The sequence below is a fragment of the Crocodylus porosus genome, unplaced genomic scaffold (genome assembly GCF_001723895.1).
Source record: "Crocodylus porosus isolate Cpor-Errol unplaced genomic scaffold, CroPor_comp1, whole genome shotgun sequence".
NCBI classification, from domain to species: domain Eukaryota; kingdom Metazoa; phylum Chordata; order Crocodylia; family Crocodylidae; genus Crocodylus; species Crocodylus porosus.
In genome coordinates this window covers 5024346-5039029 of record NW_017728947.1, presented here as the reverse complement: position 1 = coordinate 5039029, position 14684 = coordinate 5024346, and the positions used below count along the sequence as shown (strand labels likewise).

The 14684-nt window shown below is 44.2% G+C and overlaps 1 protein-coding gene across 1 annotated transcript; it reads left to right on the top strand.

Moving 5' to 3' along the window:
* The first annotated feature begins 7776 nt into the window (after positions 1-7776).
* Positions 7777-13838, top strand: INS (insulin). Its single transcript, XM_019551248.1, has 3 exons — positions 7777-8298; positions 11459-11665; positions 13585-13838. The coding sequence occupies exons 2-3, from the start codon at positions 11479-11481 to the stop codon at positions 13719-13721; spliced, it is 324 nt and encodes a 107-aa protein (XP_019406793.1). The 5' UTR covers positions 7777-8298; positions 11459-11478; the 3' UTR covers positions 13722-13838.
* Positions 13839-14684: the final 846 nt, after the last annotated feature.

The following is a 14684-nucleotide window of genomic DNA, read 5'->3' as shown; positions in this document are numbered from 1 at the left end:
GGAAAATGGAGGCAATGAAATTGTTATATATGTTGACTTTGTCATCTGGTGTGACAACCAAATTTCCTAGCGTGTCCTGCAGGGGCCCCATATTACCCGGAATCTTCTTTTTGCCCCCTATGTATTTAAAAAAGGACTTCCTGTTGTCCTTGATCCAGGTAACGAGTCCCAGTTCCATCTCCGCCTTGGCCTTTCTGACTGCCCCCCTGCATCCCTGAGCAACCACAGTATAGTCCTCCCTGGTGATGGCCCCTCCCTTCCATTGGGTGTGCACCTCCCTTTTAGCTAGGAGACATTCCTGGATGCTGTTGGTGAGCCGTGGGGGCTTTTGTGCCCTCCTGCCCCCTTTGATCCGTGGTGGATGGATCTTTTGCAACTTGGAGGGATGTAGGCAGTGGGGTCCCGCAGGGCTCAGTCCTTGGGCCCTCACTGTTCAACATCTTCATCAGCGACTTGGATGAGGGGGTGAAAAGCACCTTGTTCAAGTTCATGGATGACACTAAGATGTGGGGACAAGTGGGCATGCTAAAGGAGAGGGACAGGCTGCAACTAGATGTAGACAGGTTACAGGGGTGGGCGGATTAGAACAGGATGGGATTCAACACTGACAAGTGCAGGTTCTGCGCCTCGGGAGGAAGAACCAGCAGCATACCTACAGGCTGGGAAACTCCCTTCTTGTCAGCACAGAGGCAGAAAAGGATCTTGGTGTCATTATTGATTCCAAAATGAACATGGGCCACCAATGTGGGGATGCGGTCAGCAAGGCTAACCGCACCTTGTCATGCATCCACAGATGCATCACAAGCAGGTCCAAAGTGATCTCCCCCCTCTATGCGACACTGGTCAGGCCGCAGTTGGAGTACTGCATCCAGTTCTGGGTGCTGCATTTCAGGAGGGATGTGGACAAGAGGGTCCAGAGGAGGGCCACTCGCGTGATCAGGGGTCAGCAGGGTAGGCCCTATGAGGAGAGGCTACGGGACCTGAACCATAGAGAAGAGAAGGCTGAGAGGGGATCTGGTGGCCATCTACAAACTGGCCAAGGGGGACCAGCAGGCTGTGGGAGAGTCCCTGTTCCCCCAAGCGCTACTGGGAGTAATGAGGAATAATGGCCATAAGTTGACTGAGAGTAGATTCAGGCTAGATATCAGGAGGTGCTACTTCACAGTTAGGGCAGCTAGGATCTGGAACTAATTTCCAAGCGAAGTGGTGCTCGCTCCTACCCTGGGGGTCTTTAAAAAGAGGCTAGATAATCAACTAGCTGGGGTCATTTGACCCCAGCATTCTTTCCTGCCCATGGCAGGAGGTTGGACTTGATGATCTTCTCAGGTCCCTTCCGACCCTACCAACTATGAAACTAAGACAGACTGAGGGATCTGAATCTCTTTAGCCTCTGCAGGAGAAGGCTAAGAGGCTATCTTGTGGCTGCCTACAAACTCATCAGAGGGCACCAGCAGGGAATAGGGGACACTGTATTTACCTGGGCACCCCTTGGGGTTACCAGAAATAATGGCCACAAACTGAATGAGAACAGATTTAGATTGGACATAAGGAAGAAATTATTTATGGTAAGGGTTGCCAAAATATGGAATGGCCTTCCAAGGCAGGTGGTGCTTTCCCCTGCCCTGGAGGTGTTCAAGAGGAGTTTAGCCAGGCATCTGGCTGGGGTTACTTAACCCCAGCACTCTTTCCTGCCTAGAGCAGTGGGTTGGACCCGATGATCTACCAGGTCCCTTCTGACTGTGGAAATCTATGAAATCTAGGTCAGTGGTTTTTTTGGCCTGGTATGCGGGAGGAAGTGACTTGCCACTGTGAAGCTTGTAGGAAGTGCCAAAGGATAACTGAGAGACACCCACTTTGTGCCCCGCTCCAAGTTATGCCCATTATAGACACCCTGTTTGATCGGGTATTCCTGGATGTTGTGGGTCCACTCCTGAAAAGTAGTGCAGGTCATCAGTTTATTTTAGTTATGATAGACTATGTTATGTAGTACCCAGAGGCTGTCCCTCTAAGGGCAGCAATGGTGACATGGATTGCTAAGGAGCTCCTCAAGTGGATGTCATAGGTAGGTGTTCTTTGAGAGATTATAACTAATCAGGGTACAAACTTTATGTTGGGGGTGATGCAGGCTACATGTCAGGTACTAGGAATAAAGCAACTCCGAACATCAGTTTATCATCCTCAGACCAATGGTCTCGCAGAATGTTTAAACAGTACTATAAAATGAATGCTGCATTGTTGTGCTCAAAAAGATCCAAGGAGATGGGATTTATTGTTAACTCCTTTGTCGTTTGCATTGAGGGATACCCCTCAGGCTTATGCCTGAACACCAGCTTAAACAGGAAAAACAGCACTGATGCTTGAAGGGCTGTTGCAGATCGTGAGGGAAGACTGGAAGAGCTGAGGGAATAGAGGGGTGGGAATCCACTAACACTGGCAGGCAATGATAGATCATCTTAACAGAGTGAGACAGATGGCATGGGATAATGTAGAAGTAGCACAGCAGTGGCAGAAGGAAAGTTATGACCAAAAGGCTAAAGAAAAGGATTTGCAAGTAGGGGATAAGGTTTTGGTGCTACTCCCTACCTAGGGCAATAAATTATTTACGAAGTGGCAAGGCCCCTTTGAGATAATCTGGAGAGCAGGACCCACAGATTATAAAGTTCACTGCCCTGGACATGCCAGGGAACATCAAATTTATTATGTTAATTTGTTAAAGGCCTGGAGGGAGCCAGAGGGCTGGATGGTCAGCCCCGAAGGTGTAAAAGAAGAGTTTGGGCCAGAGATTTGTGAAGACAGTGGATAGAAGTTGGATGAGCTAATCCAACAGGGAGAAAGACTGACTGAGAAACAACAAAGAGATTTAAAGATAGTAATCTATAGTTTTAAGTATGTGTTTAATGAGAGACCTGGGCGGGCTAAAGGCATAAGGCATGAGATTCAAATGCCAAAAGGGGCCATAGTACATGAGTGTTGGCGTCCGGTGCCACACCATTTACAACAGACATTATATAAATAATTAGCAAAAATGTTGGAACAGGGAATTGTAGTGACATCACATAGTCACTGGCAATGTCCTATGGTTATTGTCCCTAAAGCTGATGGGTCACTTAGGATTTGCATGGGCTTTAGATGAGTTAATGCCATAGCCAAGTTTGATGTTTTCCCTGTGCCTCACATGGAAGAGTTGTTAGAACGCATAGGACAGTCAAAATATATTACTACCACTGATTTGTCAAAAGGCTATTGGCAGATCTCCGTGGCTAAAACTGATTAGGCTAAGACTGCATTCGGGACACCATGGGGACTATATGAGTTTACACAGATGCTGTTTGGCTTAAATGGGGCAGCTGCCACTCTTCAGAAGCTTATAAAGCATTTATTAACATCTCATATGGCTTATGCAGCCATGTGCATAGACAGTATTGTAATTTATTCACAATCCTGGGACCAACACATCCAACATTTGAGAGCTATTCTTAAAGAGTTGAGATAAATAGGGATGACCACAAATCCAAAAAAAATGTGTATTGGGAGTGGCTGAAGCTAAATATTTAGGTTTTTAAGTAGAGCACGGAGTCATTCGACCCTTGGCCAGTAAAGCAGAAGCCATAGAAAAGTATTGACCTCCTCAGACCAAGACACAAATGAAATCTCTCCTGGGTTTGCCCAGTTACTACTGCAGATTTATACTCCATCTCGCTGAAATAGCTACTCTTTTGACTGACGCGATATAAGGTCAAATAAGGGGACCTATAAAATGGAGCATCTAAAGGCATTTAAAAGGGTCAAGAGAACACTTTGTAGTCATGTTTTAGTGGTAACACCAGATTTTACAAGACCTTTTATTCTCCAGACGGATGCTTCAGAAACTGCAGTGGGAACAGTGCTGTGTCAAGAGAGGGGTGGTGCAGAAAGGCCTCTTGCTAATGCAAGTAGAAACAATGTGGCTGAGAAGACGTATGCCACGACAGAGATGGAATGCTTGGTGATCAAGTGGGCAGTGGAGTATTTTAGACATCATTTAATAGGAAGGGATTATTAACTGCTCATAACAGATCATGTTCTGCTACACTGTTTATATAGGGCCAAGAATGATAATGCTCGCATCATGAGGTGGGCACTAGCCTTACAACCTTTTAAATTCTCAATTAGCTACAGGCCTGGTGCATCCAATAAGGTAGCTGATTTTTTGTCACAGTGCAAAGAGACGTCAAAAATGAGTATGAAGTTGAGCAACGATAGTGAAAAGATATTGAATATGAATAACAATGGAAGAGCAACATCAAGAATGCCACAAGGCAACTTAGTTGCATGAGTATGTGGCAGTGAGAAGACTGGAAGATGGGCTGCCACTGGAAATAACTTACCAGAAGTGGTTGAGAAGTCGCAGAGGAACAGGGAGATGGAGCTGGCAGAGTCACAGCTGGAGAGAGAAGCCCCGGCCCCGATCCTGACATGCTTTATGAGTGCATGCTGACAGCAGTTGGCTGGGCAGAACACAAATGGCGAGAGTGTGAGCATTCGGCACTTTAAAAGTTAAGTCAGCAGGTCAAACTGTTTGCTGGAAAAGGTATAGAAACAGGGAGCCGACCTGAGTGAGGTAAATGTCCGACTAAGTCATAAGCTGCTGGCAGCAGAAATGTGATATGATCCATGTGGTAGTTTTAGGAATGCATGGGACGTTCTATTGACATCCAGTAGGTTTTCTGCTTGTGATCTAGTTGCATCTGAATCTATAACCCCCTCTATACAGTTTTTCATAGGATACTACTTCTTTCTCACCTTTCTTCACTCTGCTCCAATATAGTCTCTGCTCCAAGCCAAGCCACTGTTTAATATGATTTTTATCTCCCAGGTTTCTCTTTATTGCTGGGTGGTAGAGAGGCAAAGATAATAAACCTCCTATGAGAAGCAGAGATGTCCACCTGTTTTACTTCCATTATTGGTTTTGTATTGTTTGGATACCAGTACGGAACTACAGACAAATAAAAATGAAAAAAAAAATTACATTTGCAATGTATAGTTTAGGATTTGCTTTTATAGAGAAATCTTTTCCAGTGTAGCACAGCAATTGCACAAACAAAGGTAGCAGCTTTCATGTACTTAGTAATACAAGTTTCTGTACAACCTGGAAGGTTAGCAAGATCCCAGATGAGATCTGTGTGCACCAAAAAAACTACAATTAAATGCCCACATTCTTTCCCATTCTTGGAGAAATTCTGTGGCATCTTCTTGTGCATTTAAATAATAATTGTAATATGGCTATGAATAATATAACCAATACCATAGCACTTATATTACATATTCTATGTATTTTTTATTTCTGCACAGTTTTGGTTTGCAATATAGTCTATCTCTTTGGCATTGACAAGGTAATGGTAGGAAGTGGGTAGCTCTTACCCATCTAAGATATTTTTTGACTATCTGCTTGCAAATATTGCTAGACTGGTTTCCATCCAGGTGAAGTTTTCTATCCTTTCTTTTACTTTGAGGCTTCAAAGCCCAACTTCCCCTGTAGGAAGTACTAACTGACAGTGTAGTAACAGCCATTACTAAGGTGTGCCGGTGGTGCACAGTTATTTTAGCCATTATATCGCTGTAGCGATGCACTATAGCAAGGGACCATGTGACTACAGAGACATAACTGCAGCATCACGGTTTTTACCCACCAATGCTACATTGCCATAGCATATTGCTATGGTGACTTAGTGTCCACTTAGTGTGCATTTAGATGCACCCACTGTCACTTCAAAGGATACAGAATCATAGAATCATAGAAAGATAGGGTGGGGGGTCATCTAGTCCAACCCCCTGCTCTAAGGAAGACCATCCCCAACTACATCATTCCAGCCAGGGCTTTGTCAAGCCAGGCCTTAAAAAACTCCAAGGGTGCAGATTTCACTAGCTCTCTAGCTAACCCCCTCCAGTGTTTCATCACCCTCCTAGTGAGGAAGTTTTTCCTAATACCTAACCTACACTTCCCTTGCTGCAACTTGAGACCATTGCTCCTTGGTTTTGTCATGTGTCACCACTGAGAACAGTCTAGCTTCATCCTCTTTGTAACCACCCTTCAAGGACTTAAAGTCTGCTATCAAATCCCCCCTCAGTCTTCTCTTCCACAAACTAAATAATCCCAGTTGCCTTAGCTTCTCATTATAAGCCCTGTGCCCCAGCCCTCTAACCATTTTCACTGCCCTCCACTGGACTCTCTACAACTTGTCCACATCCTTTCTGCAGTGGGGGGCCCAAAACTACACACAGTACTCCAGATGTGGCCTCGCCAGTACAGAAAGAGGGGAATAATTACTTCCCTTGATCTGCTGGCAACGTTCCTACTAATGCAGCCCAATATGTGCTGTTAGTTTTCTTGGCCCCAAGGGGACACTGTTGACTCATATTCAGTGTATTGTCTACTGTATCCCCCAGGTCCTTTTCTGCAGAGCTGCTGCTTAGCCAGTTGGTACCAAGCCTGTAGAGGTGCATGGGAGTCTTCCATTGTAAGTGCAGGGATTTGCATTTGTCCTTGCTGATCCTCATGAGATTTCTCTTGGCCCAGTTCTCCAATTTGTCTAGGTCTCTGTGGATCCTAGCCCCACCCTCCAGTGTACCTACTACTTCCCCCAGCTTGATGTCATCTGTGAACTTGCTGAGGGTGCTCTCCATTCCACCTTCCAGATTGTTAATGAAGATACTAAACAGAACCAGCCTAGGATCAAATCCTGGGGCACTTTGCCTCTTGATACCAGATGCCAGCTAGACATAGAGCCAGTGAACCTGATGATCCAGCCAACTTTTTGACCATACAGTCCATTCAATCAACTCCTTAATGTGCTTGCAAGAATGCTGTGGCAGACCATTTGAAAAGCCTTGCTAGAGTCAAGGTATATCGTGCTCACTGCTTTCACCATATCCAAAGAGCCAGTCATCTCATCATATGTCTGCATCAATGGCATCAATTGACTCAAGCTAAAATAAGAGAATATGACCACATCACAAAATAATGATCTGCCCTCGGCTATCCATCATGGAAATTGCTTTGACTTCGGTCCCATCCAACACATATGCACATGGACGTGTGTGTGTATTGGAGGGTTGGGGAAGAGGGGCCATTATATCTGGATCAGAGAGCTGTGTTATTAACAATAGCAATTAAGCTAGACTGCAGGATATCCTATGACAGGCATTAATCATGCAACAGACTTGTCTCTCTAAGCCTGTATTTTGAAGCTCACATCTAAGTGAAATGGATTCTCTATGCTTGGAAACTTTCAAAAGCAGGTAAGACAGACACTTGGCTAGGATGGTTTAGTTGGGGATGATTATGCCTTGAGTAGTGGGTTGGACTAGGTGACTTAGAAATCACAGGAAAGTAGGGCTTCAGAGCGTAGATCCCGTGATGAACCCAGCAGGCCATGGTAGAACCCAAGAGGCAGGACTGCTTTCAGTTAAACCAGCCTTTCTAACTCATCGAGGACAAAGCTGGACAAAACCTTCTCAGTTCAATGAAAAGTTCAAACCCCTGCAGGGATCCTAATATGGGTCTTGCATGTCTCAGAGGAGTGCCCTGTCCATCAGAAAATTGATGGGAGTATCTCTCTTTTTTGTGTAAAATGTAAAAGGAATTTTCCAGCCTGCTCAGCTGTAGGACAAGATGCGTGTGTCCATGTCTGTCCAGGCTCCTTTTTGATGCACTCAGGTGTATACTGGTGGTAAATGTGGCCTCCAATATTCCTCCCTATAATGAAGTGTTTTCGTTCCTCTAGCACCTGGCTCAAGCACAGTCTCATCAACAATTCTGGGCTCTCACCAGATACTCAGTGGAGTGAAATTAATTTAACATATTAACATGTTTGCTTTTCTCTAATTTCACCCTTCAGAACCAGCTGTTGAAAGTGGTAGCCTGTTGGCCACTTCCATCCCAGCAATATGGATTGCCCAGCATTAGTGCAATCATTAGAGCTTTAATTGCACCATTATCTCTTGCTAAAAGGGTCCTGACAACTCAGGGCAGAGCTTCTGAGATGCAACTACAGGCTGAAGGTGAAATGAGATGGAAACTGCAAACTGTTGCTTCTATCTTAACTCTCTTAAAGACCTGTTGATGCTACCAGGGAAGACTTAATGTGCCCAGGCAGCAAAAAATTTTGGGCAAGGGACTGTTGAGGGGGTGGAGCTCTGACTAACTCCTATGTCATTTGAATTAATATAAAGGATATAAATATGGCAAATGAAGGATGTGGAAGTTATAAGGAAACACCCTCTGAGCAATCTTCACTTCTCTCACTTCCACTCACTAAGGTAAGCTGATTTTCTTCTCTTTTAGGTTTCCTCTCCACCTCTTTTTTGCGGTTCAACTATTTTCTAAGTGAATATAATGAACAAAGAACAAAGAGCTTGACAAAGAACGAATGAATGAACGAACGAATGAATGAACGAAGTTTGTCTGTAGCATAGATACAGCATAAGAAGTGAGTTTCCCACGCTGCCCCACCTGTGAGCCTCACTACTGTGCCATGAATGTGCTACCTGTAGAACGCGTGCTGCTAGAATGATTACTATCTAGGCCCTTTAGTCTGTGGACTTTCTGCTGAGACAATAAGCTGTCAAGTGTTGGTAGTGATGGAGGTTTTGTAAAGTGCAGAATGGAAGTGAGCACACCAACATGGCAAATTTAACCTCTGGGCTTTACATACGGTCTTTCTTGCATGCTTTTCCTCCATGGATTTCTTGTTCGGGTTACCCAGATGGAAGGGCAAAAAATCCTAGAGAGGTTCAAGAAAACAAAATGATGATTTCTATTTTGTTGGATAAGGACAGCTAACTTTTCTGAGGATGTCTGTTGCTCTTCTGTTGTCTCATTTCTGCCTGGAAGTCAGACCTTTTGTAGGGTTTCAAATACATGTCCACATTCCCAATTTCCTCCCCATCAGGAACCTGAGTTTAGTGCCTCAGTTCTTTCCTCCTGCATGGATGCAATTGCCAAAGACATGAGCAGAGATTTCAGTCTCTGTCTGCTAGTCCCAGGGTAGATCCTTTGCACCTGGCTATAGGCACTGTGTTAACAGAGAAGGGATAGTGGTGAGCAAAGTGGCAGAGCAGGCTTTCCAATCAAAATGATGTCCAGACTCATACTATGATGGTATCACACCTGTGAATATTTCACAGAGCAACTTCTGGTGAACTTGCATATGGTTTGCAATCCATTCCTCAAACATTTTGCCAGAAAGATTCTATCCTCACTGTTGTCTGTGCTGTTTGGAGTTAGAAAGTGTAAGTTGAAGTGCCTGTAATATGGGGAGGGAATGCTACATAATAAAAATGCCCCTAGCAGGCGTGGCTAGGCATCTTTACATGTGCTTGGAGGTGGAGGAGGTTGGGGAGGAGAGAGCTGCTCTAATTAAAGTGCCCACAGTGTTTCATGTATTCAGTATCCCGCGCTTCAAAATGGCAGTGGGTGCAGTTTAACTAAAGCTCATTCAATGAGCTGTAGTTAAAGCTCCCCTGCCACCGTTTTGAAGCACGGAGACGCTGAATCCATGAGACATTGATGCTGCTGGAGCACACTAATTAGCACGCTGCAGCAGACCCGATTATTCAATTAATTGAGTCTGCTCTGATACACTTTGATTACAGTCTGGGTTAGCATAGCAGTCAGGTGAAAACCCCAGCCCTACTGGAACAGTATCCCTGAATGTCTACAGGCAACTGTTATGAAATGAGGTGGATACGGACATGGTTCAAGGAAAACTGGGAGGAAGCAGAGAGAACAGGAAACAGCTAGTGCTAACTTTGTTCCCCCATCAAAATGCCTCCTTTGCAATGATTGTTAACTCTTCAAAACCCTAAACCCAAGCACACTTCAAAGCGAACTCACAAATGTGCCTGTTAGCAACTAACTTATGATGAGGGAGGGTCTCTGTCTGAGGATAGCACTGTGGGTTTCAATCTCTCCCCACAACCCTCAGTTTTGATTGTCATATCATATCCCAGGCATGCCCATCTGCTTCACTGTGTTTTTGATCTCATACCTAGGCTTGTTTAACTCAGGAGAGGACTCTTTACTTTTCTACTGCTGGATATGCACAGCAGCACTAAAAGTGATATGTGACTATATGGCTGACTACCGCAGAGAGCAACAAGGAAGAAGAAACAAGGAGGACAGCCTACAATATGGCCTACATAGACATACTTTGGGAAACAAACCCAGGCATACTTGTTCTGTGAAAATATATAGAACACACAGAGAATAGCTTAGGGGATTGGAAATGAGGTACCATCTTTTGCCTGAAAAGGCAGACACAAAATCAGTTGCTGTAGTAATGATTAGAACCTATGAAATGAATTGGTAGTTTCTGTCCAATTCCAAGTGAATAGAGAAAGGGGGTTATCCATGACAGGTACTCTCCTGTCCAGCTTTCTTCTGTTCAATTTCAAATGTGCAAGCATTCATCAACTTATTGCCATTAGAAAGCATCCTTATGACAGTCTCAGAAAAAGCCAAGACCTGAACAGCCACATGTGGAACCTGAACCACATTGGCAACGTACTGTCCATGGGCTGGATATGGCTCTCCAGAGATTTGCAACCAAAGGCAGGGGCAGGGTTGCAAGTTCTTGCTTGGGGCAAAAGCATGTTAATGACTCCTGCTCCAGATTATGGCTGAAGTTACTTGTACCAGGGATGCAGGATGGAGAGGATGAGGAGATGAGGTTCAGAGGACACAGCTGGCACTGACCCAGAACATGCTAGATCTGTTTTGAAGGTAAGTGGCTGCTGGCTCTCCCAATCAGATTCATTGTGTTTTTTTCATGTTTTGGGATTAACGTGGCACCAAAACAGGGCACTATTCAACTCAAGAGGTCTCTTTCTTAGAGTGAGGTGGGACCAGGGGAGATTAGCACAACATGCCTACCGTAAGTGGCTAGGAGAGGGTCACCACAGAGTAGGGAGGTCTGCTGCTCTTACAGTACTACACACCTTTCCACCAGTATTCCCCCAGGCAATAGCGCTGGGGTTTTCACTTGACTGCTATGCTAACCCAGGATTTGGGGAGCACATAGGCTATCTTTGTGTGCCTCCTTTGAACTCTCCTGTATTTTGCTGATAAGCAGGGCTGACTAGCTTATTACACATTGCAGCATTTGTGGTCCAAGCAAGCTCCTAGAAAAAGGGGTCAAGAGACGCTAAATTAGGCAAAAGGCCTTTTGCAGCTGGCTGGGTTCTATACTAGTTACAAGCTGTTAAAATTACTATTAACTTATGAATACATGGGAGGCTCAGATGTTTTCCTGATGCTCAGGTTCATAAAGCACCCTTTCCCCTCCTAATTCTGTCACATCTTTAAAGGGTTTCATCTACCTCTTCAAAGTGAATCTGCAGCCAAATAAGTGAAAGGATGACAGAATTGTTCTACTAGTATCTCCCTGCTTCATTTTCCCCTTCTCTCTGCTTTTCCTAGGCCTCACCCCTCATCCCACCATGGCTCTCTGGATCCACTCGCTGCCTCTCCTGGCCCTCCTCGCTCTCTCTAGCCCCAGTGTCAGCTATGCTGCAGCTAACCAGCGCCTGTGTGGCTCTCACTTGGTGGATGCTCTCTATCTGGTGTGTGGTGAAAGGGGTTTCTTCTACTCTCCTAAAGGTCGAAGGGACCTTGAACAGCCTCTAGGTAGGTGAATCCTTCCCAACTGTCCAGCTGGGCTCATCTCAGGCTTATATGAGCACATTTGACTTTTAAGCACGTTTCTCTGTAATCAGTAACTTTTGTTTTCTGCACATATATTTAGTAAAATTATTGCTTAATCATAACAACAGACTTCCTATGATAGCATGGCCTGTGAGAAAAGGGGAAGAGCAAGTTGCTGGAGGGCAGAAAATGATGGGCCAGCAAGTCTTGATGCTTCCACCTCTTTTCCAGGAAGCCATGCTGAGACATCAGCAGCCCCCCATAGGCATACAAAGAAAGGAACTACTGTCTACAGTGTCTTTGTATCACAGTAGTGCCTAGAAGCCCCAGCCATGGCTCATGATGCCATTATTCTAGGCACTGTATAAACACATAAAAGTAATGTTGCAGCTCCAAGGAGCTGATAATGCTAACATTTCACAGCCAAATGACCCTGAGTTAGAGGAGCACTACAGCCACTTCCCAGAAATATGTATAAAACATGCATTGAGTCATATAACACATGAAGGATTTTTGTTCAAACCAAGGCTGGCTGGGTGGTGTTGTAAGAAAAATGATGTGCTACTATGCAGAAGGAGTGATTGCTGAAGACTCACTTCTTGTCTACTCTGCCTTAGCAGAGGCTGGAAAAAGTGCCACTCACTCTCCATTCTTAGTGAGGTTAATTATCATGTCTTGCCACTAGGCTGACCTGCAAGTGGTTTTTACCATCACCAGAACTATCCTCAGCCAGCTGCCTGGGCACAGAATCCTTGAAGGAAAGAGAGCTGGGGGAAGCATCCATTAGTTCATCTAGACGTAGTATGGGTCCTGTCATGTATTGGGCACAGTGGAGTAGTTTTTCAGCCCAAGAGTCCAGGGGACCTGTAAGAAGCACCATTGTACTGAAATTAGTGACTTACATGAGCAGAAGAGCCATTGTAACATTAAGATAGTGGAGGTGCTTTTTCCTGCCTGTCCTGTTTAACTCTGAAAGGATCGTTTGGAAAATTATGATTGGAATGAAAAGCCGTTTGTGCTAGGTGCTTTACAAACATAAGACGCACGGAGCCCCAAAGCCCTTACAGTTTAAATAATAAACTAATTATAAAGAGCCAGGAGCAAAACTGGTACACCAAGAAAGCTGGTAAAAACAAATCGACCCATTTAAAATGTTGTTGTTAAAAAAAAAGTTCCCTCCCCTCTCGCTGAAAATTTTCATTTAGGTAAAAATTTTCCATATTGTTAACTGCAAAATTGAAAAAACAAATATTTCTAGTGAAGAATTTTGAGTTTTGCATCAACAGTTCAGAACATTTTGTCAAAAACATTGCATAGTGTCCCAGCTTTGTTATTTCTTGTGACAATTTTCACTCCACATCCAAACCTGTCAGTTTGTGGCAAGCTGTAGACTACATGCAGGCTGTTCAGGAGCCAAACATGAAACACATCCCACTTCACAACTCAACTGAGTCAGCAGTCCTCTGGGCAGCAAAATTGTTTGCTCGGGTTCACAGGATAATGACCCCTCATGAAGTTTGTAATTCCACCTATCTCACCTCCATGGAACAGACGAGCCATTTTACAATGCTATGAACTATCTAGAGTCATCAACTGAGACTACAAGGTTTCTCTCCATCGCTACACATCTTCCCCACTGTGTCTTGCACACCATCCTGTAGTAAGGCCAACACTTACAAGATATGGTTCCTTTCATATGCTCCAGAACCCTGTTGGGACATGAAATTTGGAGCCTCTGTGTGCTATGGTGATACAAACAATATTAATAAGGGGAAAATATTTGCAATTATTTCTTCATTTTCCAGCCATCTCTAGGCAGCAAGTATTGATCTCTAGACTGCATGGTCCCAGCTGAGATGCTCGTGTATGGATTCACATGAATTTCTTTTTATCCCCAACAGTGAATGGGCCTCTGCGGAACGAAGTGGAAGACCTAGCATTCCAACAGCAGGAATATGAGAAAGTGAAGAGGGGAATTGTCGAGCAATGTTGCCATAACACCTGCTCCCTTTACCAGCTGGAAAACTATTGCAACTAGCAAATGATGCAGACAGAAAGGAGAGTGCGTGTGTATATGTGTGTGTGTGTGTGTATGTGCATGTGCGCATGAAAGAGGCAGAAAGGCACTTTGGAACGGCACCTTCAAAGCAACTGAATAAAAATGCTGTAAATCTATTTCAGAGGGTGTGATATTCTTGATATATTTGCCTCTGGAGCCTACAGCAAGTTTTTCTCTGGCGTTCAGAGTTTGTAAACATCTTTATGGTCCCATACGCTCAATATGAAAGGTCATCCATTATGAGTCTAGTCTAAAAAAGCCCTGAAATCAGAGAACACAGTATTGAAGTAGACATGTCCACTTTAGTATTAGAGGTCACCATCAGCATTTTAGTGATGGGAAATGAAATGAGAAGTGATGCAAACTGACCCAAAGCAGATAGTGATTTTTACAAACTGTGTTGGTTATTGAAAATATTTGACACTTAGTGCATATAACACAAACTTCAGCCAAAGTAGTTTCCCTGGACTGCCTGTTGTGAGTGCTCATTGATTTTTTCCAATGTTCAGAATTTGGTGTTTGTGCTGCAGTACGTGTGGCACATGTTCCTTGATGGGATTACCTGATCTTTATAGCAAACTCCTGCTTCCAATCAAAGCACATTGTTGCCTCACAACATTCATTTCATTTTCTAGTTAATCAGATTTTAGCTACAGCTCTGAAATTCACCTAAACCCAGCTGCCTCTGGTTGGTAAGATTAACAAGGTTAACTGAGATTCAAACGCTGTCTGCTTGAGGAGAGCGTTCCTGTCTTGTTTTTGCTCCCAGGTACTTAATGTTAACTCCCTCATCTCTTTTCATGGGGCAACACAACGTACTCTCTACACACACCTTTATCCCGCTGCAGTACTGAAATTTCAGTGCTGGAAATGGCACCTTCTAAAGGATATATATTCTCTGTGGGTAAAACATGGATTCATCCATTTTAATCCTCTTCTTTG